Below are 25,242 nucleotides of genomic sequence, written 5' to 3' on the forward strand. Positions count from 1 at the left end.
ACGAGCACATTTGTACATCAAAGCCAAGATTTCCATATTTACAGAATAAAAAATAGGCTTTTTAGTCGTCGTCCTTCAGTACCACAGAGCGTTAGTGCCGTACAAAGAAATAGGACTAAAGAATAAAATAATAAGACTTGTCGTCCCGTTCTCCCCCCCCCCCCCCCCCCCCTTTTTGTTTTGCCCTTACACTCCATCATATGTTCAGTGTTAACAACACAAACTTTTTTTTTTATTTCTCGCGAGTTTGTCCGGAAGTAGCGCAAACAAAAGACTTTTTGGCCAAACTGTGGGGAAAGCACAAGCATTTCTTCCTTCTCCGACACTTTGTGCGGAGGAGAGCCGAGCATTGTGGGAAATGTAGGCGGAGAAGCTCGACGCCAGTCGTCCTTTTGGGCTTTTTAAAAAACACGTTTTCCGGCATTTTCACGCACGCGCGCACACACACACACACACACACACGCACACACACGAGCCTCTTTGGTGTCCGAGAGGAACTAAAAGTGACCAAAATAAAAGTGAAGACCGGCGACCGATCCGAGCGCTTCCTGTGCTTTGTTCGCCGCTAAGCTAACGTTCCGTTTTGTGTTTGAAGACGGCCGTCGAAAGTGGTGAGCCGGAGTCTCGTTATAGTGCAAAAACATTTCTTAAACGACGACGCGTAAATATTATTAACAATAATATTATTCATATATTTAGTGACGGTAAACATCAGAACACGGTAACCATGGTAACGTAGAAGTGTTTGGTTTCAGCAGCCGAGCCAACTTGTTTCATTCAAGTAATCTCAACACTCGCGCGCGCACGCACACAAACAAGGGGGAGTGGCCATCCATCTGGTGCGTTTAGAGTCAGCAAAAGGAAAAACGGGAATCGGGTTATACAGTGAACCCCCGCTTTATTTATCACGGGTCATTTTACTGGTTTGATGGAATTTTAGTTCGTTCATTCGCTGCCACTGGATTGGATGTCTACTAGTGTATAACTAATCGGTGGGAGTTTGAATCTTGGCTGCCGTCGACAGAGCTAGACGTCCAATCAGTTTGGTGTGGGAGGAATGCCGGCGAATGAACAAAAAATAATCGGTTGAGAAATTAGCTACTCGTGGCTTCACGCATTGACTTTGGCGCCACCCTGAGGCCATTGTAGTAGAAGCACTGTTCAGTAAACGTCCAATTGAGGGGAAAAAATTTGAATTTTGGGTTTTTTATTGATGTAGTGTTGAAAATGTTTGTGTTTGTATCGATCCGTTAGCCCAGTCTTTTGCTTCGTGAATCGGACTGCCCGATTGGTCCGATAGATGGGTCAATCATTCGTATTGGGTTGAAAAGGTAGGCTTTAAACGGGGGTTCACTGCACCCAAACGAGTTGCATAGTTTCTGGCCGGCGGGCGCCGCCGGCGTGTTCTCGGCCGCACGGGTAGGCCACGTCCATTAAGAAAAAATATATTAATATCCTTTTTGTCCGAAAGTGCCAGAATAGCGGGGCGTCTAGGAGCAGCCGCACTCGTCCACGATCATGTTGTGGATGTCCTTCTTGATGATCTTGTGCTCCTCGTTGTAGTAGAGCATGGACATGGCCCGCAGCCGCGTGGGGACGCAGCAGGAGCGCAGGTTCTGGAAAGGGCTGTAGCCCCGCATGCGGTAGTGGCCGATGACGGTGGAGTGGAAGGAGAGCGCCGAGCCGGCCACGCTGGCGGCGTGCGAGGGGCACTCGCCCTCGCAGTAGTTGGCGTGGTAGCCGGCCGGCGCGATGATCCAGTCGTTCCAGCCGATGTCCTTAAAGTTGACGTAGAACTGCCGCTTGCAGCAGACGCGCACCTTGCCGTCGCACTCCAGCCCGCGTTTGCGCCTTCGCTGCCGCGCCTCGCCCGAGTCGGGACGCAGCACCGCCATCAGGAAGGGGCGGTGGGACTGCTCCCGTTGGGACGGGCGCGGCGACGACGACTCGGGCGCCAGCACCGGCGCGGCGCCGAAGCTGGCGCAGAGCGGGCAGGAGACCCTGACGGCCAGCGCCGAGCCCGAGCCTTCCAAGAGCGCCCGCGCCGCGCCCGTCACGGGGAAGGTGTGCCAGCCGCTGCGGCGCGTGTCGGCCGTCTTCTCCGCCAGCGGGACGTCGCCGGCGCCGTACAGGCGGACGGCCACCTTGCCGCGGCTGCGGTTGTTCTTGGCCGAGCGCAGGAAGAGCCACACGTTGGCCTGCTCCACCACCGACGCCTCGGCCCCGCCGCCGCCGTCTTTGGACAGGACGAAGGTCACGGTGTCCCGACTCTCGCCTGAAACGGAAAAGGAACACGTTAGTCGCGGGAACGCTCGCACCTCCCGTTCCGGACGGATCAGATGTCTCGCGAGCCTCTACGCCGATTTTTTAAGAAGGAAAACGCTCAAAGTTTCGAGCCGGGACTTGATTGGCTGCGGTAGACGCGTCCCGCCAGCTTGTTTTGTCTTCCTGTCTGGGAACAATCCCGCTCGCTCCGGTTCGCGTCTGGACTTTGATCCGCCCTGGCGGAAAAGCCAAGAAGCCGCAGAGAGAGACGGATGTTTTTTCCCATCTCGGGACGTCCTCGTGTCCGCTTTTGTTTACCAGCTGTTTCACGCCCATTTTCAACATGTGCTGCCAATAAGGTGGAGAGGGCGTGCACTCTGGCGCGCATGTGTGCGCGTCCTTTGAGGGGAACGGCAACAGTAGGCTTTTCATGTGGCTCCCTCCAGTTTCCCCCCTCCCGACCAAGGACAAACGCTCATCTGCTCAGGCTAATGCTAGGACTTGTCATTTTTTTTCTTAGATCTAGGGGCCCCGCGTATAAAATTCATTGGGTCTGCTTTTTTGTAGCACTCACGCTGTACTGACTGAGCAACAGTCAAAAACGAATTACCAATCTTGCTTTGAAAAAGTCATTACTGTAATTGCAGTTACAAATGACTTCTCCCAAAAAGTAATTGAGTTAGTAACTCAGTTACCTGAATGTAAGAATTAATAATGAATGTAAGAGTAATTAGTTACTTGGCAAAGTAACTGCTGTTACTTTCCATTCCAAAAAAAAAGGGTTTTGGGGACAATTGGCCCTAGCCCAATTTTTTACCCTAAACTTAACTAGACACAGGGATTTTGCGGATATTGCCATAACTACATAGGAACATTTGCAATGTTTGGATGTCATTTAATGTTGTGAATCAACATTTAAAGTTGTTAAAATCACTCCCGTTATTGCATTAGTTCCCTTCTGTGAAAGTTTTAAAAGTGTTTTGAAAGATGGACTTAAGTCGAGATTTTGCCCATTTAGGGCATTATTCTAGAAAAAAAGTTACTTAGGTTCGCTAGGAATGTTCTTTACAACAGAGGCTTCCTGAGAAATCTACTGTTTTAAGATGGCGGCTGTTTACTAACGCTGGTGAGTATCGTTTCGCATCTCGTTCTTTATACACGATATCTACATAGCATCATGTGGGCGTAATAGTTTGTAGGCTGTCAGCTGCAGCCTCGCATCGCCTTTGCAACGGCGCCACAACTATCCTCAGTAACGGTAACGCCGTTGCCAAGATGAGAAAATTACTCACTACTGAAAAAAAAAAAAGCGCCGTTATTAACAACACTGCTAACTACCAACACCTGTGACATGATTAGCTGTCATTTTAAGCGTACCGGGGCTGATTCCAGGTCTGTGGACAGACACGATTTACAACCCCTAGTGGTAAGGATTCAAATTACAAATAATAACACAGGAATATGGCTCATACGCACACTGTCAGCAATTCGCACCGTTCCAAAAATACATGCGACGCAAGCTCTCATTCATCTTTCACCCCTAACTAGAGGTGGATCAATGTGAGATTTAAAATTTTTTTAAATTGGCAGATTGCCAATGGATTTTGTACGACTGGACGCTAGGTGGTGCATAATTACAATGACCAAAGATCACCATCCAATCAGTGAACATAAGTTATCTCAATGTATCACCTATATATATCTTGAAAAAAGTCCATACATTGGACTGATATACCAGGCAGCCGATATATCTGTCAACCGATACTGATAAACGGTTAGTTTTGTTTTTTTGGTGGAGGCAAAAATTTTTTTTGTTTTATATCTCATGGCAAAAACAAAATTTCAAATTTTCCAAATTTGACTCGTCTTACAATTACTGTCCGACTCACATATTTGAATGAATGCTTTATATATATACTGTATTTATATATAATATACAGTGGGGAGAACAAGTATTTGATACACTGCCAATGGGAACAGTGTATCAAATACTTGTTCTCCCCACTGTATATAATGGCGGAAAACACAAGTCTGAAAAACCCTACCTCATAACGATCCCTTAATTGTATTTTATTTTGTTACTTCCGCATTTCCCCAATATTTTAGATGATAATCGATCCAAACTAAGAAAAAAAAGAAAAAAAAAAGTGAAAAGGGATGAAAAAGAAAATCTCCACCATTCCTTGATGTCTGCGATTTCTGCATCGCGACCTTTGTTATATGACCATGTTTCACCCATAAAATCTGCCAAAAATCCGTTTGTGGCAATTCACAGCTGTCTTGATACAATTTTCTCGTTAAAACCATGGCGTCTCTAATTATGCTCTCGCGTGCTCTCACCTCCAGTTAGGGTTTTGCTGTTTACATTTTTTTTTTTTTAAATACCCTCCTGATCAATTTTTTTTCCCAGAAAATTGAGATTTGAAGCTTTCCAGTGATGTATCACACATGCATATAGGACAGTTTTGAAATTTGGCCAAATTGGGGGTCTCAGAGCAGAATTTCAAGTCACCTGAGTGTTTTCCGCCATATATATACTGTATATGTTATATACGTCACAAAACATAAAAGGTCACAGAATCAAGCCGCCAAAAAGTTATCTGCCACTTTTGGCAAAAATGTGCAATTCTGCCCAAATTTGACAAAAACCTCCCCATACATTTTCAATGGCCCAATTCATTTCCACTGGCACTGGCACCCCCACATTCACTCTTATTGATTTGTAATTTAGACTTGCAAAAAAAAAAAAAGTTTCATTGGTGGTCATTATTTTTGACCAAAAATACTAAGAGACTCCAAATGTACAGGAAATGATCAGCAGAAAGTGACCCAAGATACATAGAAAGTATGCTGTAAATGTAATCATGCTCCAAAATCAAGAGCAAATGATTCAAAATTAACATGATTTTGCCCTTAAAGTAATTACCCGTACAGTCAATGAGTCAACAAGGAAATGACCCACGGGAGAGCAAATGCAAACGGTTCGTCCCCAAATGCCGAGCGGTTGCCACGGTTACCTGCACGTGCGTACCAAAGCTCCTGGCGGTCAGCCGCGGATGACGCGAGCGAGATCCTCGCCTCCGAGTATCCGCTCGGAAGCTGTGAAGGGACCGCGCGCCCCGTCACACGACCGCCGTGCGAGTCGTCACCGTCGTGACTGACTCGGCGCGTTGGACGTGCGACGGCCCGACGCGACCGGAGTTCAGCCAGGTGGCGTCCGATCGTCCTGCTGCCGTGAATCCAAACGAGTCGGTCGCGAACGAGCGTTCGTTCATTTACTGCCGGCCCTCCCCTTTCAACCGGATTAGACGTCTATACAGCTTGAACTAATTTCAGTTGGCGGGACAAGCGTGAAAAGAGGCCCCTACCAAAATGGCCTCCGGTCGGCAGGGGCCGCGTTCCCGTCAAAAGTCGATGCGCCGACATTAAAATGAATTCATTCGGCGCCGACGCGTTCGCAAAGAGATACGCGTCGGTAAATATAACGGCTCGATCGCCCAGTCCGGCGTTCGTCCGAGGAGCGAAAAGGCGGCCGAATGAAAGCGCGCTCAGGAATGTCGCTAATGATGTGTTCAATTAAGTCCAATTAGCCTAATTGTCCTCTCTTGCGCACACACAAGCGTGCGGGCGCGCACACACTCAACGGGCCGTTGGAGAATTCCGCCGTCTCGGGTCCAATTAATTAGCGAGTCGCCGAACGCATCGTTTGACGGCCACAAAGGCGCGAGCGAGCGGCGGGCCGCTCCGTCCTCTCGCGCCGTCGCGCTCAAGCGCGCAAAAACAACACTTTTGATCTGGGGCTATTTCGGGCGTGCCCGCCGACCGCCGGCCCCGCCCGGTCACAAAAGATTGGACGTCTGGTCGTGTCGGCCGATGAGTTCAAAGCCGGAAAACAAACAAAAAAACAAATTCATGAAACTGATTGTTTCCACGTGATGATTTCCATCAAGAATAGGTCTATTTTCAAAGTTGTCCGTTCATTGGCTCAAAATGGATTGGACGTTTAGCGCCGTCCGTGGCACACAAAGAGTCAATCGTTACACTTGACGTCTATTGTTGTCAGTGGCAGGCAAAGATTTTCTTAATGTTCGCTTTGTGGCAATTGGGCCTGTTGAACATTCATTGACTGCCACCTTTCCGCTCCAAATGGATTGGACGTGAAAAACTTGTTCAAAGAAGAAGGACGATTGGATGTCCGATTATTGTCAACCTCACTAAAAGAGGAATGAGTGCAACAGTGTAAAATTGTCTGGATCCAGCATACACTACACCAAAAAACATTTGTACCGCAACGTTAAAACGCACTCGTTTTGAAATGACCATTTATTTCCATGAGCAAATGTGTATAAACATTGGTGTAGTTGTTTTCAAAAGTTTGGAGACACTTTACCATTCATTGACACGAACAAATGTTTCTAAACTCAAAGGGGCGAGCGAACGGCGTCCCCGTTTGGACGCGTTGCGGACGAGCCGACGGCATCCCGCGTTTGGACTCACCGGGCTCGGCGAAGGCGATGATCTCGGTGGCCTCTTGCTCGTCGTCGTCGTCGTCCCGGGTCCGAGCGAGGGCGGGCGGGGCGGCGGCGGCGGCTCCTCCTTTTCCTCCCCGCCGCCGCCCCTGGGGTTCCTCCCCCTCGATGTGCACGCTGCCGTCGTCGGCCACCCGGCCCACGTGCAGCTTGCGCAGGGCGTTGAGGAGGGCGGCGCGGGGCACGGGCCGGGTGATGTTGGGGCGAGCGTGGAGGTGCAGCATGTTGAGGATGTGGCGCTTGACCGCCTCCACCACTTCTCGCTGGGGGCCGGCCTCCTCCCGCTCCATCCCGGCCAGCGCGCAGGAGGGGCAGCGCCCGGCGGCGGCGCCCGGCTCCGGCGCCGCGTCCGGAGACGACGGGCAGATGTGCAGCAGCAGCAGGACGGCGCCGCTTAGCGCCGTCAACGCCGACATGATGCGAAGCGGCTTTCCGGCGGGGGCGGAGCGGGACGGGACGGAGAAAAGCTTCTGCGGCGGCGGCGGCGGTGGCGGCTGCGAGTCAACTTGTAGCGCGCTCGCTCTCTCTCTCTCTCTCTCACTGCAGGCGATCCTTTTCCTTCCCTGCTGGCTGTGAGCTGAGTGATCCTTGAATGATCTTGAGCACACTAGTTGAATGCTTTCAGAAGGGTGGGCGGACCCGCTCGCTCGCTCGCTCTCTCTCGCTCGCTCTCTCGTTGCGCTCGTCCCTGGACGCCCCCTCCCTCGTTCTCTTTGTGACTCACATGCTTCCAACTTTTACCTTGGCTGCTTCTTTTCTTTCCCCAGCACACTCATTACCCCTACTTTGAACTTCCCCATGACTACGTGTGAGTGTCCGTCTGCGTCGATTTACTCCCCGCGAGACGTCATCTTTGCCGTCGGTGATTGACGACGCGTCGGGGGAGGCGGACGACCGCCCGTCTCGACGCCCTCCGGCCGCAAAAACCCCAGCGACGCCCGTTTCCGACCCGGAGGGCTTCCGAAGAAGACCTACCGGCGAGGTTCTCACGCTCTCTGCCTTTCAGAAAAGGAGGAGCGCTACAGGTTATAGCCAACAAGTCTCTGTGGGTCCACGGTTCTAAAGACGATCAGGATGGTTTTATTTAGTCCTTAGTTGTAAGGACTCGTAGGTTCTACAGCACGGTTTGGATAGCCAGTCCTTAGGTGGTTGTAATAATCTAGCAGGTAGACCCACCATAAAGAGTTTTTGGTGATGGAAAAACTCCCCTGTCACAGGTCCAAAGGTGATTCTAGACACCATTCGGTGGTCCTTAAGGTGGTTCGGAAGCCCTAATGGCAGTGTCAGTTCTAAGAAATAATAGGTTCTACGGCAAACCGGTCCTCGAGGGCCGCAGTGAGTCCTGCTCTTTGTTCCAACTGATCCAGCACAGAGCTTTTAACCAATTAAGGTTTCAGTGGAAACAAGAAGCACCTGACTGCAATCAACTGATTGCGCTTATAACACACCAGATTGGTGAAAAGGTGTCCTCTTGATGGGTTGCGGCAAAAACCCGCTTTGTGAAATAGTTTGCCCACCCCTGTTCTACAGTCTGATTCTGACAGTTTAGCAGATGTCCCCAAGTGGTTGTCAGATGATCTGTGGAGTTTTAGAAGATCCACCTTGTGTTCAAAAGTCCTATGAATGCTCAAAGTCTCTCATCTATCGCACATTCTACTTTGATTCGAGACACCTTTCAAAGCTTCTTAGTGTAGTCTAGAGACCTAGCAGACCTTTACAAGACAATGTCTAGAGGCATTCCTCCAGAGAGGTTATTGCCGTGTCCACGGGGCACCCGACTTTGTGTGCTTTTGCTCAACCACAGCTTCTATTTTGGACGCTCTGTGATGTTTTTTTTTTTTTTTGAGACCGGCGACACGCGCGAAGGCCCGACGTGGCGTTTGCGCGACATCGTAGCGTGACTCGTCGACGGAGCGACTTCCTCCGGCGGCGATGCGGTCGCGAAAGCGGGTGACGACATTGCGGCGGGGGAAAGCCCGTGGCCTCGGTGGCCAAAGCGCCATATGTCGCATGTCCAAACAGGAACAGGAAACGACGGGAGACAGCCAGAGGAGCGGGAAGGGAAAGGGAGGGCCGGGTTGGGCCGGGCCTGCGAAAAGAGTGCCCGTTCCACCAAAATCGCCTCCTTTGCGTTTGTGCTGACTCAGCATTTGCTAGTTATTTGAAACATAAACAATCTCGGGAGATTGTTTTTTTTGTACTCAAGATTCCCGTAGACGCGGCTCTTCGGAATGAAATGACCGGCTTTGTGTGACGCGTGCCGAAGGCCAGACGTGCGTAGGTCTCGCCTCGAGACGGGCAAATGTCGACTTCGTTTAAAAAGACTTCTCTTCCCGTCGCCGGGTGACGGGGAACGTCACGAAAGGAGGAAAGCGAGCAGACGGGCCGTGACGCAGACGTGACATCATGTTCGTCTGCGGCGTGGCTTTCCCTTTGTGAGTCAAAGGCCTGATCATCGTCTTCCTTACTTGATCTTGACAAAGTTTTTGCTTACATTTTTTTTCCGCTTTGTATTGTCCAGACAGGATGTCTCATTCAGCCTCAACTACATGTGGACCTTGTTGGTGTCCGCTCACTCCAATCCCTGTAGCGCTTTGCCACCATCTTGTGGCTTCTTGGTGCCAAAAGCTACGTTGAAGTGAGCTGGACACCTTCATTTAGACGAAGCAGTGCTTTGTCTTCAAAGTGATGGCTCTCAAATGTAAAAAAAAAAAAAAATCTCCCTTTGGTGCTGGATCATTAAACCGTTCAAGTTGAAGCCATTGGGCACTTTCCAGTAACGCTCCGACGTTAAATCGGGCGGCCAGGATAACAAGACTACTCGACGATCAAAGGAATCGAGAAATATTTTGATAGTTGACGGTAACCCGGAAATGGGAGTGACCCGTGGGAGTTTACCACCCTTGTCTTTTCTTGTACAGCTAGTGCCCGGGTTACGACATACTTGACTTGCGCCATTTCCACTTGACGACTTGGGAGTCTAGTCTGCCATGTTTTTTTTTTTTTCTTTGTGGCATAAACAGTACCTTATTGTACCTCACAGTATCTTATTTTTTAATTCATTGACATGACGCTTTTTTTTTTAAACCCGTCTTTTTAAGCTGATTGACACGGAGAATGGAAGTCTAAGTGTCCGGTTGGTCTGAACAGTTTTAACCTTTCACATTGAGAGTATGACATACTCCTGTTGTGATCATTCAACATACCTCGTTTATTATGACAAAGCAGCAAACAGAAAGGGGTTATGGGGGAACAGAAGAAAAGAAAGAAAAGAACCAAATAAAGCAACAAGAAATAAATTGAACACCTACACTTACTATGAATATGTTGGTGCTACTTTCAGCTAGATGTATTTCTGGTTGACACCATGTGGGGGGCCTGTTGATCAGGAAAAGAAGGGTAGGGGTGGGGGAGTCTATAGGATAAGTGATTGGGAGGGGTGGAGTGTACACAAATCAGCTCTGTGATCTAGAAACCAGTAATCGTATGAATCCCTTGTGAGTGTAAGCCCGTCGGCAACCGACCCTACGTCGCCCCACCGCCAATCCCGGCACCGGGGACCCCCCTCCCGATTGTGCCCAATAACATTCAGCTGCACGCGAGCCCCACCAAACACGCGACAGCCACGCAGACGGGCGGAGACTTGACGTTTTCTGTTCTCACTAAACATGAAGTTGTTCAGCTTGACAGACAGTAAAGGAATATGACCTTTTAGCCAGATTGCCGTTGGCGCAGCTCCAACGACCCGGGCCGGCGAGAACCCGACAACCCGGCCAAAAGGCCAAACTTTGCGCGGTCACCTTAGTCTTAACCCCTTGTACTAACTCCATTGTGCAAGCTGGAAAAAGGCTTCGAAGCACAAGTTGACAATTTATTCAGGTTGACAGTGGTCAAACAGCAAGGCGAAACAAACTCAGGCGAGGAGGCAGACTCTTTCCAATGTCACCATAGCAGAAGTCAACAAAAGGTTCCCGAGAAAATGACAACAATTGGTTAAACATTCAGTCTTTTTGAAGGCTCTTGCAGGGCAGGCTGTGGGCAGAAGAAGGGTGTGCTTGGGCGTTGTTTAGGATTATTGGCTGTTTATGGATTGGACAGGAGGATTCGGGAGTTGCTGTTGTCATGGAACAGGGGTTGTGGATTTTGCTACCTCACCGTCAAAGGGGCTCTTGGAGTCTTATCAGTCGAGTTATTCATTGGATATCGGGCGTTCTCCGTTGTTCCTTGTGTTGGGACAGGACGTCCCGCCATTTGTTCTGGACTGTCCGGAAGAACTGATTGCGAGAGTTGGCAGTGCAGACGTGGGCTTGTAGATGTCTTGCCTCGTCGGTGTCAATCTCAGTCAGTTGCATGACGCACACGTTGGGCTTCCTTGATAAGAAGGCATCATGTATCTCTTATGCCCTATAGTCTGCTTGTTTTCCTTAAACTATGGTATAAGTGCTATTTATTTTACATTGGGTGTGTTAGAGTAATACAAACAGTCGATCGGTACTATTCCCTTCAACGGAAAACAAAGCAATTGTGCTTTTGACTTCATTTTTGACGATTATGTGGAGCTGTAACACATATATGTACACGTCTGTTTAAAGCAACACGCATTTTAACAATAAAACACTCAAAACAATTGGTGTTCAAACGTCCGTCCATCTAGTCTGTTCAATACAGTATGTACATTTAGTCGATGATTCATTCATTCATTCATTTTCATTGCCGCTTTTCCACACGAGGGTCGCGGAGGTGCTGGAGCCTATCCCAGCCAACTATGGGCAGTAGGCAGGGGACACCCTGAGTTGGTTGCCAGCCAATCGCAGCATTTAGTCGATTAAGTCAGACTAATTTTCCTCACAAATGTACACCCGCTTAAATGCTACGAATGCCACCGTATTTACAATTCTCATAGCAAATGGCTCACACGTAAATCCACAAACTGTAGCTCTAAATTTCATTACAAATGCATAAACAAACATATTAGGGTCAAACCAGAGCGCAGCGCACTGGAGTGCTCCTGTATGGGAAGCATTTATGAACGACAGTCCAGCCGGACCCAACGCTGCCACCAGTGGGCAGTGTATCCTCCACCACTAAACTAAGTAAGAGACTCTGGGACTTTTTGGATCGTTGGTTAGAATTTTTCAAGGGTTCATTCCGGTCTGCTCGGAAATTCGGGTTACGTCCCCAGCGTAGGAACGGACCTCGTTCCTAACCTGGGGACTGCATTTAAAATGACTTTTTTCCTTCATTTTTTTGTTCTTTAAAAAACAAAAAGTAAGTATTCTCTAAACATAAACAGTCCATCACCTGATTTAGTCAACAAATAATTGGCAATTAGTGGACTATGATCATAATTGTTTGCGGCAGCCCTATTAGCGGAGGCTTTTCTCATCGTAACAAAGATTAGCCATTCATAGGCAGAGTCGTATACGCGTTGAGGCCCCTAAAAAACACGGAGGTGAAGTCATGCGAGGACATGTAAAGCGCTCGCTCGCGCGCGCGCGCGCACGGACATTCCTCCGCAGTGCCGGTCGGGAATGTCGATGAGGACGATCCGACGGCGGGGGGAGCGAGCGAGCGAGCCGTCTCCGGCGGTCGATCAGGTGCGCCGGGAGGCGGATGATTACGTGCTGACGAGATTGGGATTTGATGTATATGCGATGTACTTTGCCCCGCCGCCATGAATTATTCATGTACATTGATGTATTTTGGTGCTGTTTAAGGTGAACGCACTTGAAAGAGGCGGACGCGATTGGCTGCTCGGCGCCCGGCATCAAAGCTAAAGAGTCGAGTCAGGACGCCGCTCACCTTAAACGCTCTTTTTCGCAAACAGCCGCAAGGACGAACGGCTTCAAAACACGCTCCGGGACGAACCCAATCAGGCTCAAAATAAAGAAAAAGTCCAAATCTCTTGGTGTCACACATTTACAACCAGATGAAAAAAAAATTCCGCCCGTTGGCGGGCCTCCTCGGTCATTCGCTTTGAAATTGAGCGTTTTTAGCCATCTTTAGGCCGGTATGTTTTTCAACAGGTGGACGAGGTGAAGGGGTTTGTTCTTTTGCCAAGAGTCGGGACGTCTAGCGGCGTCGATGGCAGCCCGTGAATTAACCGGTGACCCAAAAATTTTACAGTGAATTTTCTAGTCTCTTTGTGCTATCTTAATTTTAAAACGGCCAAAAAAAGCGGAGGGGAACTTAAAATTGTTTAAATGTCCAAAAATATTGTGAAAAAAACTGGGAAAACAAAACAAAAAAAGACCCGAAATCGACAACAAAGTGAAATTCTGCTCATTGAATGGACGTCGAGCGCCGTCAAATGAAGATTTTGCCGGTTTCGGGCCTCACGTTCTGACCTTTGACCTGACACGCGTGCGGATGAAGCGGCGCGCGCTCGGGGAGAATCATTAGCATCATTAGCGCGGCTCCCGCCGCTTCAAACACGCTCGCTGGCAAGCGGCGGTTCCCGGCGGAGCCCGACGCAGCGCAGCCACGTCCTACATACGCTCGCTGGTGAACTTCACCTGAACTCTGACGCTCCCTCGTTTGTCCCGCGTTACCGCGGCAACTCCAGTCGATCTTTTTGGCGCCTGTCTTTCGCCGCCGCGGAACGGCGCGCCGAAACGCGATCCCGACATCCGGAGCGGTTTCCTCGTGGTCACCTGCCGTAAGGTCGCCGCGCCCGCCCGCCCGCAAAACTCTGGCGGCTCCCGGAGACAAACGTGATTAATGACACGAGGGAGAAGATGGCCGACCGCTCGACGGCGGCCGAAGCTCAGACACGTCCCGGCCGAGCCAACTTGGCACCGAAGTTGGCTGCCAGAAACGCGCAAAAGGCTGACGGCGGAAAATGGGAGATGAAAAAGTGGAAAGATGCTACCCGTGTTTTGACGTCATACAGGCAGCAGCATCGCCTACGGATGCACGCTGGAATCTTTAAAGCACTTTAAGCATCATCGCTGTGTCGATAATTTGAGAAATCCTCTGGCAATATTTTCAAAATGGCAAAAAAATCATTTCCAAAGATTTTGTTGGGAGGTTGACGTTGTATGAATTGCTGATGGAGAAATGGGGAAGAAAATTGGCAGAATGAGGTCTTATTCTAAAGCTCCTGCCGCCCATTAGTTTATGATGAGCTTGGAGCAGCATCACACTTTTTAGCGGGCGGCTAATTTTTTAAATCTCATCCCCCAAATTGAAGAAAAATCCCAATAATGATTTTTACCTTCATTTTTTTTTAACAAATTTCATTCTGTATTTCAATCAAAACCTTTGAATTTCATTTCAGCGTTATAGCTAGGAGGCGCGCTTTATCGACGAGTCACGTATTGTGCCGCAGTTGTGTTTTCTCGTGCTATTGCCGCCCCCTGCCGGCCGAGTTGAGGGAGGCCGTCCTGGTCACGTGTCAGTAGAAAAACAGGAGATGACGACGACTACTATCGTCCCGCGTTTAAAACCTTGAAAAAACAACACATTGTCGCCAAAAACAAACTTTTTCACGGGCACCGCATTCCAACGGCGATATGTTAGCTAAATTACTCATCAAATGATTTGAAAATATCAAGTCTAAAACGGTTTCGATTTTGATCGTTTCTGTCAGGAGCAGAAAAGATCGTTTAGAAGTGAGTGAGGCTTCACTCCGGCCGGTGATATTCATCCGCCTTGCCGTCGCGTCGGGAGGATTGCGTTGCGAGTGAAAGCTCTTGGCTGCGGAGGAAATCTCGGTGAAAAGGAAAGCAACTCCAGGACGAAAGCGACGAAAGGTAAGAAATTCAAAGAAAATCCGCTTGACGTCCACGCACTTTGTGCCGTGAAGTCACTTTAGCGCTTTGAGCTCGTGTGACGGGTGAAACTTTGAGACGCCGAACGTGCGGGCGGACGCGCTTTGTCGTGACGTCGCAGGTGACCATGGCGGAGCAGAATTTGGAAGCCAAATTGAAGAAGTTACTGAAGCAGGACAAGATCCAGCTGTGGAAAGAGCCTTACACCGACGAGCAGCAGCGAGCCGGAAGTGGCCACATGCAGGTCAACCGTCCGCTTTGACGTCATCGCAACAATTGATTACGTCTGCCGCTATTAAATACTGTCGAAATGAGGCTCGATGGCCTGTAAACAGACTACAAGTCACCATGGTAACTGACAATAACGTGCCGTCATACCGTTGAGTACCCTCCTAGTACAAAATGGTAGTCCGTGTTTAGTTCCATTGACACTGCTAATGTCATAGCCATCCAATCCATTTGAAGTGGGACATTTATTGGTCAGCGGTCTAATAGGGGCAAAATGGCAACAACGGACTGGTCGCCGGTCTATAACGACACCCGTTGACTCAAAAATGTATCGGTCGTAGGGCTGGGCGATATGGCCCTAAGTACTGATCACGGTAAATTGAGCAGATTTACCTCGATAACGATAAATGACCATAAATTCGCCCAAGCGGACTGTGACGTCATTTGAAAATCTGAATCAATGCGTGAAGTACAAATGAACTGTTTCTCATTGATTTGCCAGCTTTCAATTTAAAAAAAAAATCTTGTAAACAATAAGAATTCTAGTATGAACATTTAAAACAGCTTGTATGACTTGAACAATGTACAACATTATAATAATACACCGACTGTGCCATCATGTCATTGGAACACAAATGACTTGCAGCTTGAGGAGCACATTTCAAACAGACAACTTATTGATAACGGCCACTGTGACATAATTACTCAACACAAGTGTTTACTTCAAGCTTTTAGTTTTTTTTTTTCCAGAGCATTTTTTAATACATGCACACACACATGCACCCCTCACACAGACACACACACACACACACACATTTTTTGCTCTTTAGCCAATGAAACATTTAAGATTTTATGATGGCAGTAATGACACAGAATAAAGCAAGCACATACAGAAAAATAGCTGTGATCATTAAACGATCGCTGTTGGATTATAAGTTATGCTGAATGCTTTACCATCATAAAAGGTATCAAATCACACACACACACAGATACAAAATAATGCGACATTAATTGCGAGATGCAGTCGGTTCACAATCCACTCATTAAGTGCAGCCGTTTCGACAAGGTTTGAGCCGCCGTCCCGTTTCCCATCACCTTCATTTGTAGCGGCCGCTAGCGTTAGCCTGTGGCCTGACTTCCAGTAGAAAGCACTGAAAGCACACGTTCCTGAAATCGTGAGAACCAGTGAGGAAAAGGAGCGAAAGCCCGTCTGGAGGCCGCCAAGAGTCTACTTACTTAATGTCGGGTTAAAGTTTGGCGAAGCTCCCTTAAGCCTGACTCCCATCACGTTTCCTTGCAGCGTTAGACGCTAGCGTTAGCCTCCCGGGCCTCTGTTTGTTTGAGTTCCTGATAACCACGGGACTTCATACGTAAGCACACTGACTGCTTTCTTAAAGGGGAATGAACCAAGAGTCAAAGCTGGATGAAAAGACTATATTTTCTTGTTTTATGAAATTATCGAATTCACCGACATGGTCAAAATGACGTCGGTCATCGTGAAGAATTTCGGTAACGGTCAATTTTCGGTACGCCGCCCGGCTCTAATCGGTCGCTAAGCAAAGTCGTCGGAAACGTTTACCCGGTTGGCATTTCAGGAGCTGGCGGAGCGCTACGGCGCCATGCTGCGTCTGTCTGGGTCCGAGGTGGCCGGCGCTCTGGAGCTCATCCGAGTGCAGGCCTTGAAGAGAGGTCAGCGCAACCACACCTTCAGGGAAACGGACGTGGCCACCTTGGAGCTGCTGCTGCCGCGGGGCTGCGGGAAGGTAGCGTTCAGAGACCCAAACGTGCTTCGCGCTCATCTTCACGCTTCGCTTCGTTCCAGGACGGCAAGTCCAGGATGTTTATGGAGAGCCGCTTGGACGTGTGCGCTCAGGAGCTCATGGATAGGTAAACCGGGCTCGCGACGTCGACAACGACAACCGGCCGACTCCTGTCTGTGTTACAGGATCGCGCGAGAAGTCGGTCTGAAAAGCTTCAAAGTCATCCTGAACGGGAAGACTCTGAACGCGGGTGAGCGGACGCCGCGTCGGCTGCTTCCGACTCTCTGCTTCCTGACGGCGACTTTTGCCGGCGTCCTCAGGTCTGAGGCTGGACCGGCAGGGCGTCGGCAACCACAGCAAGATGATGGTCCTCAAGGTCAGCTCCGTCGCCGCCGCGCAGTCCGCTCGGCACGACGCCGACGACGCGTCGCCGTCCACCTCGCGCGACCACAGCGTCCAGCGCACGCACAGGGGCTTCCAGATACTGTCTGAGAGAGGTACGCTCGCTCGTTCGGATGTGCTACATATAAGGCTAAGATGTCTAAGCTGAGCTACGAGCCAACGGGGACGGACGCGTCGCCTGTCGGCCATCCTGCAGCTTCATTTTTCAAACTGCATAGTTCATCGTAAATGCTATCGATGCAGTTCTTTTATTTTGTACTTAGTCACCGTAAAGGGTTAAAATAATGAACATTTAGCCATAATTGTAGCCACATTAATACGGTGTGCATAGACTTCATAATACATTGACATGGCACGGGGCGCAGGGCCGATCCGTAGGGGGCCTGTTTTTGAAAAGTTGAAATATTTTCAAAACCAAAGCTGCTACCGACCTCAAACCAGAAACTTAGCCGTATATGAGTCTCCATGAGTAGCGGCATCAAAAAATTCAAAGTCAAAATCAATGAAATCCTGAATCATTATTTATTATGTCTCAGATTTTACACTAGATGTACAAAAATCACCAAATGCAGCGATATATATTTTCAGGATCAATAGCAATATTTAACATAAGTTTTTGCCCAAAATAGCTACTTCATTTTTTTTTATTTACTGCAAGTATTCTACAGGTAAGAAATCACTCAATTTTCACATCAGAAACTTAATACTTGAGGAAAACATGCAGAATCAGTTACAAATAATAGATGATGAATAAATTCTATATACAATCAATGGAATAGCCCTCTATTGTCATTATACAGTTGTACAATGAAAATGTGGAGCATCAGTGCAGGATAAGTTCAAATCTCAAAAGTGACTTGCAAGTATGAAATCTGAATAAAAAGACATGCGTATGAGATAGTCCTATAATTTAATATTATTTATTAATCAATGCGGTGTTACCAGGATGTGAGCCTTGTCCTTCAACAATCACATAGCCTTTTTCTATGCCTTGCGTTTTCTGGTCAGCTTTCTTGACTTGTACGAGTCCCTGTTCCTCGCCATCCCCTTTCTGCCCTCCTCGACTTTGCTCCTTTTCCTGCCCTGCCGGTCGGCCACTCGGAGGCCTTGTTCTTCCTCGCTTCTGAAGTCACATCCTTGGAGAAGTTTGCACCAAAACAGTTGGCGAGGGACCGCCAGGAACTCCGGCAGGTGCTCTTGTGCTTCCCGCACATTAGGGAGTCCTGACATTCCGAATGACGCCATGTGGGCCACGGGGAGAGAACCGCCCGGCCTGTCTTCAGCTCTCCCTTGTCCTCTGGAACATCTCCAGGATGTCGGCCCTGTGTGTCCCAGTGTTCCTCCTTGGGGAGGAGCTTCAGCCCGGCGACCGTGTTGGGGTCGACGACCGCCACGATGAGCCTGACGCTCTGCTTCTCGATCAAAGAGCGTGCCGGCACCTTCCGGGTCAACTTGTAGCCAGCCTTGACAGACTTGTAGTTTACCCCCCTGGTAAGCACCTTCCGGGCTGTCCTCATCCTCTCAGGCTCTTAAAAAAACATGTTTGTTTTAGAAAGATAGGTGTTTTGATTCTTTTTTTTTTCTCTTTTTTTTTTTTTTTTTTTTATAAAGTGAATACTGCTGGCCACTTACTTCAGCCCCAGGACACCTGGGCAGCACCATACAGCCGTTGTTGCGGAAGCTGCCGTAGATGTTCTTCCAAAGGTCAAAGTAGATGAAGATATGCTTGTTGGCGTAGGGGTTGGTGCAGGACTAGCTTTTGCCCTTAAGGACCAGAATTTGTGGAGACTGATCGGGGTCCCCAAAATTGTCTGCTCCTGGACGGCTGCCTTGTGGTACAGGTCTTGCAGCCCACAACCCAACACTTCTTTTCCCATGGTGTTTCACTGAAAGTTATTAGATTGAAATGTTACATAAAATAAAAGACCAAACAATAACACAACAACAAAACAATTCTTTATAGATATGGACGTAAAACAGTCTTGATTCTTGGTGAAAAGCAAAAAAAACAAAACGTGCAGGTAGCGTTCATTTTACATAAATATGTCGAAGCCCAATGCTAGACTGTTAGTGAATGAAGCTAGCCCCACCTGACGTAAACTAGGGGTGCACGATACCCATTTTTTGAAACCGATATCGATAACTTCCTACTGCTCAAAGCCGATACTGATATCGATAACCGATAATAAATATATAATTTTTTAAATGAGCTTTTGAACACCTGGAGGTTTAAAAAAAAAAAAAAAACTAGTGGTGGATTCAACATAGACTTGCCTTTGATCTCACCAGATTTTTCATAATGACATGAACAAAACAGTGCGTTTCACTTCTGCACTGCCCGACAGCCAGCTAAGAATGAATGCACTTCCATAAACCACAAGGCTTGGTCTTTTCTTGCTTTTATGGGAAGACACTCGTCTTAATATTGTGAAAGTACAACAGAAAAATACACATATTCAATCCTCAATATACAGCAAACTGCACAATACACTTAGATACACAACTATTATATGTATAGCATTGCACACTAGCTTGAGCTACTAATACACTGGCTGGCTTCTAGGACACAACTTATGATGTTCTGTGATTATGACCCTTCACCACAGAAGTAAACATATATTGCACATCCATATGTTATAGTAAACATAAAATACCGAGGCGGAAACGTAACAGAAAGCATTCACGACTTTCAATGCTACCGCTAGACACCGCAATGTGTAAGTGATTGAACCAAACTACTGTAACGAAAAATAGATGCAGTGAATTATTCTGACCAGCAGGTGGGAGCAATGCCCCGCAAATGGTCAACTGATTTCCCATATTAGTGTGTAAACCAGGGGTGTCCAAACTTTTTGCAAAGGGGGCCAGATTTGGTGTGGTAAAAATGTTGGGGGCCGACCTTTGCTGACAATGTATTTAAGCTAAATGTAGCAAGCCATTCAGTGTGTCACATTTGCTTTATTATTTTTTTTAATGAATCATTTCAACAGTCTCGCAACTAGCCTTTGTGGCGTTCTCTTTCAACTCTCGGGCTCTTGCGAAATACTGCTGCTGTGAAATTAAACTAGCTTCAAGTTGCTTCAATTTCTCGCTGCGTATCTTCCCTGTAATCTTGTACATGTCAGCGTGTCTTATTTGGTAATATTGCGTCACATCGAACTCTTTGCAAATGAGGCAGACACAGTCGTTGCGTATTTTTGTGAAGAAATAGTTCAATTTCCACCTATCCTTGAAGCGTCAGCTATCGCAGTCAACTTTCTTTTTTTTATTGATTGTCGCCATTTTAGAAAATTGGAAGGGTCACACAGGGTAAGGTTGCTTAGAGTGCTGCTGCCTTTTAGTGGGTAAATGATGAGTAACATTTAGTGTGTAAGCTTCTTCATATGCTGGTAGCAGTACTGCTCACCAAATTATTAAGTCTGTGTGCGGGCCAGATGTTATTGATTTTATGACAGAGGCTGGGGGCCGGATGAAATTTGACCACCGGCCGCATTTGGCCCCTGGGCCGGACTTTAGACATGGCTGGTGTAAACTGTAAAGCCAGAACAGTACATGTTATCGGTCCTATTCTAAATCTTATTGGATTTATCGGGATGACGTCATAATTCCCATTATGGGACCGATAATTATCGTGCACCAGTAACGGAAACAGACCGTTTTGGCTGAAAACTCTTGTGAACAAATGCTTAAATCCCCAAATTCTTTATAGATTCGGACATAAAAGAGTCTCAGTTATTGGTTCACAACGTTTAAATCATGCATGCATGGTACGAAAATGTAATCATTACCTTGAATCCTTGCACAAATCACTCCTGAGACAATCCTTCCTGTTTGTATGCGGTACAGCTTTCGTACTTTTTCACAAATCCGGCCGAAATCTGGCTTGGGCTCGCTATATAAGCTGTCTGCGACTGACTCCTACTATATGAGTTGGACTTTGGTTTGGCCCCCTACCGGAAGGCGTGACACAGAGAACGACCAAGTTTCAGGTCAATAGATTTTGAAGTCTATGCGGTGTGTTATAAAGCAAAATGTTCTGCCAAATATGTAGCCGGTTAAGGGTATTTTAACTAGTCAGCTGTCGACTACGCTTAGCCTTATTGGTACACGCGTGCGTTCGCGACGGACAGACGGCACCGAGGACCCGGAGACGGCGCCCTTCCTGGAGGTGGCCGACCAGAAGGGAAACCCGCTGACGATCCCCCGGGAGGAAAAGAAGGCGCTGATCCTGGCGATGGGCCTCCACGAAAAGGGGCGGGCCCTGATGAAGAGGAAACTCTACGACGACGCGCTATGTCACCTCCTGCAGGCCGACCTCCACTTCAGCCGCTGCGGTTCGGGGCTGCTCGGCGCGGTGGACAACTACGGCGTGCTGCAGCTGGACGTCGTCTGGTGTTACCGAGCCTTGGAGGCCCTCTCGTGCCTGGAGGACGGACGCGAGCGTCTGAGGCGGGCCGAGGACTGCTTCCTCAGGTGCTACGGCGAGCGCCGGCAGAGGCTGCTGTCCATCAAGGGCAGCTCGGGGCGGGAGGAGGCGCTCTTCCTGCGCCTGCACCTCTTGCGGAGCCTCCTGGCCTTCGTGGACGGCGACGACCCGCAGGCGCGTCAGCAGCTGGATCGGGTAAGGAGCGCCGGCCGGCCGGCCGACCCGTCCGGAAGGAGGCCGGCGGCGCTGATGGCCGCCGCGCCGCCCGCAGGCAGAGTCGCTGTACGCCGGCCTGTGTCCCGACGCCGACAAAATGACGGAGCTGATGCTGCTGGGCTTCAGCGAGCGGGAAGCGCGACTGGGCCTGCGAGCGTGCGGCGGCGACTTGCACGAGGCCTCCATGCTCATCGCCAACCAGCGACAGGTGAACCTTTTGTTTTCCGCCGTTTTCGGATTTTTCCGAACGTTTGCCCTCTACGTTTTCTCCATCTTTGACTTTTTTTTTTTTTTTTTTGCGCCCGGCTCCGTCCGCTCAGGAGCGGGAGGAGCTGCGGCGGCGCGAGCGCGAGAAGCGCCAACGGACCGAGGCCGGCTTGGCCATCTTGAAGGAGGCGGGCTACGCGCCCAGGGCCGCCGCGGCCGCCCTGCGCCGAGCCGACGGCGACGTGGAACGAGCTTTCCGAGTGAGGACCGGCCGCCTCGCTCGTGCCGCCGCCGCCCGCTCAACTTTTTCCGCTTTCAGATTCTGCTGGACGCTAGCCAAACGATCGCCACGCCCGACACGGGAGAGAAGGTCTCGCAGGTACGTCGTCCGCCGAGCGGAAACGAGCGTGGATCGACGTCACCCTTTTGTGCGCAGTTGCTGTATTTGGGCTTCGAGCGGTCGGCGGCGGAGGCGGCGCTCGCCTTGACGGGCGGCGACATCCATTCGGCCACCGAGCTGCTGATGGACAACGGGGGTTCGGTCCCTTCGGCGACCACGCCCCCCTCGGAGGAGGAGGAGCCCGGCGCGTCGTCCGGTTCCACGGGTAGGCCTCCTATTTGGGAAACAAAGTGACTGGTTTTTGAACTGGTTCAACGCCGACGCCTCCCGGCCTCAACGGATCTATCGCCATCAATATTTGAAGCAATTATTGATGGCAAAACAGTTTTTTGTCCCTTACAGGACACGCATTGGCTGCCATTGATGTCCAAATCAGTTTTTGACTTGTACAGTGGGGCAAAGAAGTATTTAGTCAACCACTAATCGTGCAAGTTCTCCCACTTGAAAATATTAGAGAGGCCTGTAATTTTCAACATGGGTAAACCTCAACCATGAGGGGAAAAAATCACATTGTTTGATTTTGAAAGAATTTACTTGCAAATCATGGTGGAAAATAAGTATTTGGTCAATACCAAAAGTTCATCTTAATACTTTGTAATGTACCCTTTGTTGGCAATAACGGAGGCCAAAGGTTTTCTGTAACTCTTCACAAGCTTTTCACACACTGTTGCTGGTATTTTGGCCCATTCCTCCATGCAGATCTCCTCTAGAGCAGTGATGTCGTTGGGCATCACGGACTCGACTCCCTCCGCAGATTTTCTCCGGGGTTGAGATCTGGAGACCGGCTAGGCCACTCCAGGACCTTGAAATGCTTCTTACGAAGCCACTCCTTTGTTGCCCCGGCTGTGTGTTTGGAATCATTGTCAGGCTGAAAGACCCAGCCACGTCTCATCATCAATGCCCTTGTTGATGGAAGGAGATTTTCCACTCAAAATCTCATGGATATATGGCCCCATTCATTCTTTCCTTTACACAGATCAATCGTCCTGGTCCCTTTGCAGAAAAACAGCCTCAAAGCATGATATTTCCTCCCCTGTGCTTCACAGTGGGTATGGTGTTCTTCGGATGCAATTCAGTATTCTTTCTCCTCCAAGCACGAGAACCTGCGTTTCTACCAAAAAGTTGTATTTTGGTTTCATCTGACCATAACACATTCTGCCAGTCCTCTCCTTGATCATCCAAATGCTCTCTAGCAAACCGCAGACAGCCTGGACGTGTACCGGCTTCAGCAGGGGGACACGTCGGGCAGTGCAGGATTTGAGTCCCTGGCGGCGCATTGTGTTACTGATTGTAGCCTTTGTTACTGTGGTCCCAGCTCTCTGTAGGTCATTCACTACGTCCCCCCGTGTGGTTCTGGGATTTTTGCTCACCGTTCTTATCATTGTGACGACACTGGGTGAGATCTTGCATGGAGCCCCAGATCGAGGGAGATTATCAGTGGTCTTGTATGGCTTCCATTTTTTAATAATTGCTCCCACAGTTGATTTCTTTACACCAAACGTTTTACCTATTGCAAATTCAGTCTTCCCAGCCTGGTGCAGGACTACAATTTTGTCTCTGGTGTCCTTCGACAACTCTTTGGTCTTGGCCATTGTGGAGTTTGGAGTGTGACTGACTGAGGTTGTGGACAGGTGTCTTTTATAACGATAATGAGTTAAAACAGTTGCCATTAATACAGGTAACGTGCGGAGCCTCGTTAGACCTCGTTAGAAGAAGTTACGTCTCTTTGACGGCCAGAAATCTTGCTTGTTTGTAGGTGACCAAATACTTATTTTCCACTCTAATTTGGAAATAAATTCTTTAAAAATCAAACAGTGTGATTTTGTGTTTTTTTTTTTCCCCACATTCTGTCTCATGGTTGAGGTTTACCCATTTTGACAATTACAGGCCTCTCTAATCTTTTCAAGTTGGAGAACTTGCACAATTGGTGGTTGACTAAATACTTATTTGCCCCACTGTAGACCATTAGAAGAAAAAATATTTTTTAAAAATACGCCAATGACAAATAGGTAGGTAGTGGTTCATCTTAAACCTGGTCTCGTAATTGAGTTATTGAGACAGCAAGTAGAAACATTTTGAAAAACGTTTGTCCTTCTGCGGCAGACGAGAGCGAGCTGGTCAACGAAGTTCTGGAGGACATCCCGAGTCATGAGGACGATTACTTGGACCTGACGCTGGAGGAGGAGCTGCTGCTCATCAACACCATCAAGACGCATCTGGAGCGCACGCCGGCACAATGACGCGCCGGCCGTCGGTCAGCGTACGTACCCAAAACCGATGGACGCTCACATTTTCTATGGAATATCCCCTCCAAAAATTCCTCGGGAGGCTCTTAACCTGTGTGCCGCTCGTCCAAACGCGCCTCGCGATTGATCGACGCGTCGTCCGAATCGTAGACAACGCGTATACGGAGCGCGAGATGAGTCGCCGCGCACGTGTGTTTTGTATAACATTGTAGTTGATGTCAAATTGACAGAAATTTCAAATGACGACTCTGTTTTCATGCACGTCAGACATTGGACTGCGTACTTGAAAATATATTTTTTTTTACTTCCCACTTTGGCGATAAGGCGGGCAAACGGTGTTTGTTGCGGCGGGGACGAGCTGAGATTTGGGGATTTTCATTTTTTGGAAAAGTGAATGGCTCGTCATGTTACATTTGTCAATAATTTGCTGTTTTTATGACAAAGGCTATTTTTTGGTCTTGTGGTAAAGTAGGAGAGCATTGATTAGATGTGCTCTTCCCTGAAATGAAGCTTATCCATGTTGTTCATCATTAAATAATGAACAAAATTATCAAGGGTGATTGTTTTTAAATGCTTTACTATACAAAAAACCTTTCTATACATGGTCTTTAATAAAAAATGCCTTACTAAATATTCATGGTTGCAATTTTTTAACAAAAACACCTTGGTCTTTTTCATATATTTTTTAAACAAACGCCTTATGACCCTGTGTATATCATTTTTGTTGTCTTAAAAAAAAAAAAAAAAAACTACACGTTAATTTTGGGGGGGGGGGGTGGTTACCATCCATT

General features: G+C 48.4%; 3 protein-coding genes across 4 annotated transcripts in view; 2 read left to right on the forward strand and 1 right to left on the reverse strand.

The window, feature by feature from the left end:
- sugct (succinyl-CoA:glutarate-CoA transferase) overlaps nt 1-14,480 on the forward strand; it is a 53,151-nt gene extending 38,671 nt beyond the window's left edge. The window contains exon 16 of the transcript XR_009061612.1: nt 14,386-14,480. The gene's annotated coding sequence lies outside the window, so the exon portion shown is untranslated. The remainder of the gene's footprint in view (nt 1-14,385) is intronic.
- Nucleotides 176-7,466, reverse strand: inhbaa (inhibin subunit beta Aa). Its single transcript, XM_057824055.1, has 2 exons — nt 6,763-7,466; nt 176-2,275 (listed from the first exon to the last, which is right to left on the reverse strand). The coding sequence occupies exons 1-2, from the start codon at nt 7,208-7,210 to the stop codon at nt 1,491-1,493; spliced, it is 1,233 nt and encodes a 410-aa protein (XP_057680038.1). The 5' UTR covers nt 7,211-7,466; the 3' UTR covers nt 176-1,490.
- Nucleotides 13,841-25,082, forward strand: nub1 (negative regulator of ubiquitin-like proteins 1). Of its 2 annotated transcripts, XM_057824051.1 has the most exons (12): nt 13,842-14,548; nt 14,688-14,810; nt 16,390-16,557; nt 16,617-16,681; nt 16,740-16,804; nt 16,875-17,051; nt 21,087-21,577; nt 21,654-21,806; nt 21,919-22,065; nt 22,125-22,184; nt 22,242-22,410; nt 24,309-25,082. In XM_057824051.1, the coding sequence occupies exons 2-12, from the start codon at nt 14,694-14,696 to the stop codon at nt 24,443-24,445; spliced, it is 1,749 nt and encodes a 582-aa protein (XP_057680034.1). In that variant the 5' UTR covers nt 13,842-14,548; nt 14,688-14,693; the 3' UTR covers nt 24,446-25,082. The 2 variants fall into 2 exon arrangements, with proteins under 2 accessions (XP_057680035.1, XP_057680034.1); XM_057824052.1 differs by lacking the exon at nt 14,688-14,810 and having other exon boundaries at nt 13,841-14,548.
- Nucleotides 25,083-25,242: the final 160 nt, after the last annotated feature.

The sequence above is a fragment of the Corythoichthys intestinalis genome, chromosome 20 (assembly GCF_030265065.1).
Source record: "Corythoichthys intestinalis isolate RoL2023-P3 chromosome 20, ASM3026506v1, whole genome shotgun sequence".
NCBI lineage: Eukaryota > Metazoa > Chordata > Actinopteri > Syngnathiformes > Syngnathidae > Corythoichthys > Corythoichthys intestinalis.

Excerpts from the sequence above, each read along its gene's own strand:
- inhbaa (XM_057824055.1), bottom strand. The coding sequence starts at position 7,210 with ATGTCGGCGTTGACGGCGCTAAGCGGCGCCGTCCTGCTGCTGCTGCAC. Across the intron at positions 2,276-6,762 it reads CATCGCCTTCGCCGAGCCCG|GCGAGAGTCGGGACACCGTG; the intron begins GTGAGTCCAAAC and ends TTTCCGTTTCAG.
- nub1 (XM_057824051.1), top strand. The coding sequence starts at position 14,694 with ATGGCGGAGCAGAATTTGGAAGCCAAATTGAAGAAGTTACTGAAGCAG. Across the intron at positions 16,805-16,874 it reads CGGGAAGACTCTGAACGCGG|GTCTGAGGCTGGACCGGCAG; the intron begins GTGAGCGGACGC and ends CGGCGTCCTCAG. Across the intron at positions 22,066-22,124 it reads ACGTGGAACGAGCTTTCCGA|ATTCTGCTGGACGCTAGCCA; the intron begins GTGAGGACCGGC and ends TTCCGCTTTCAG.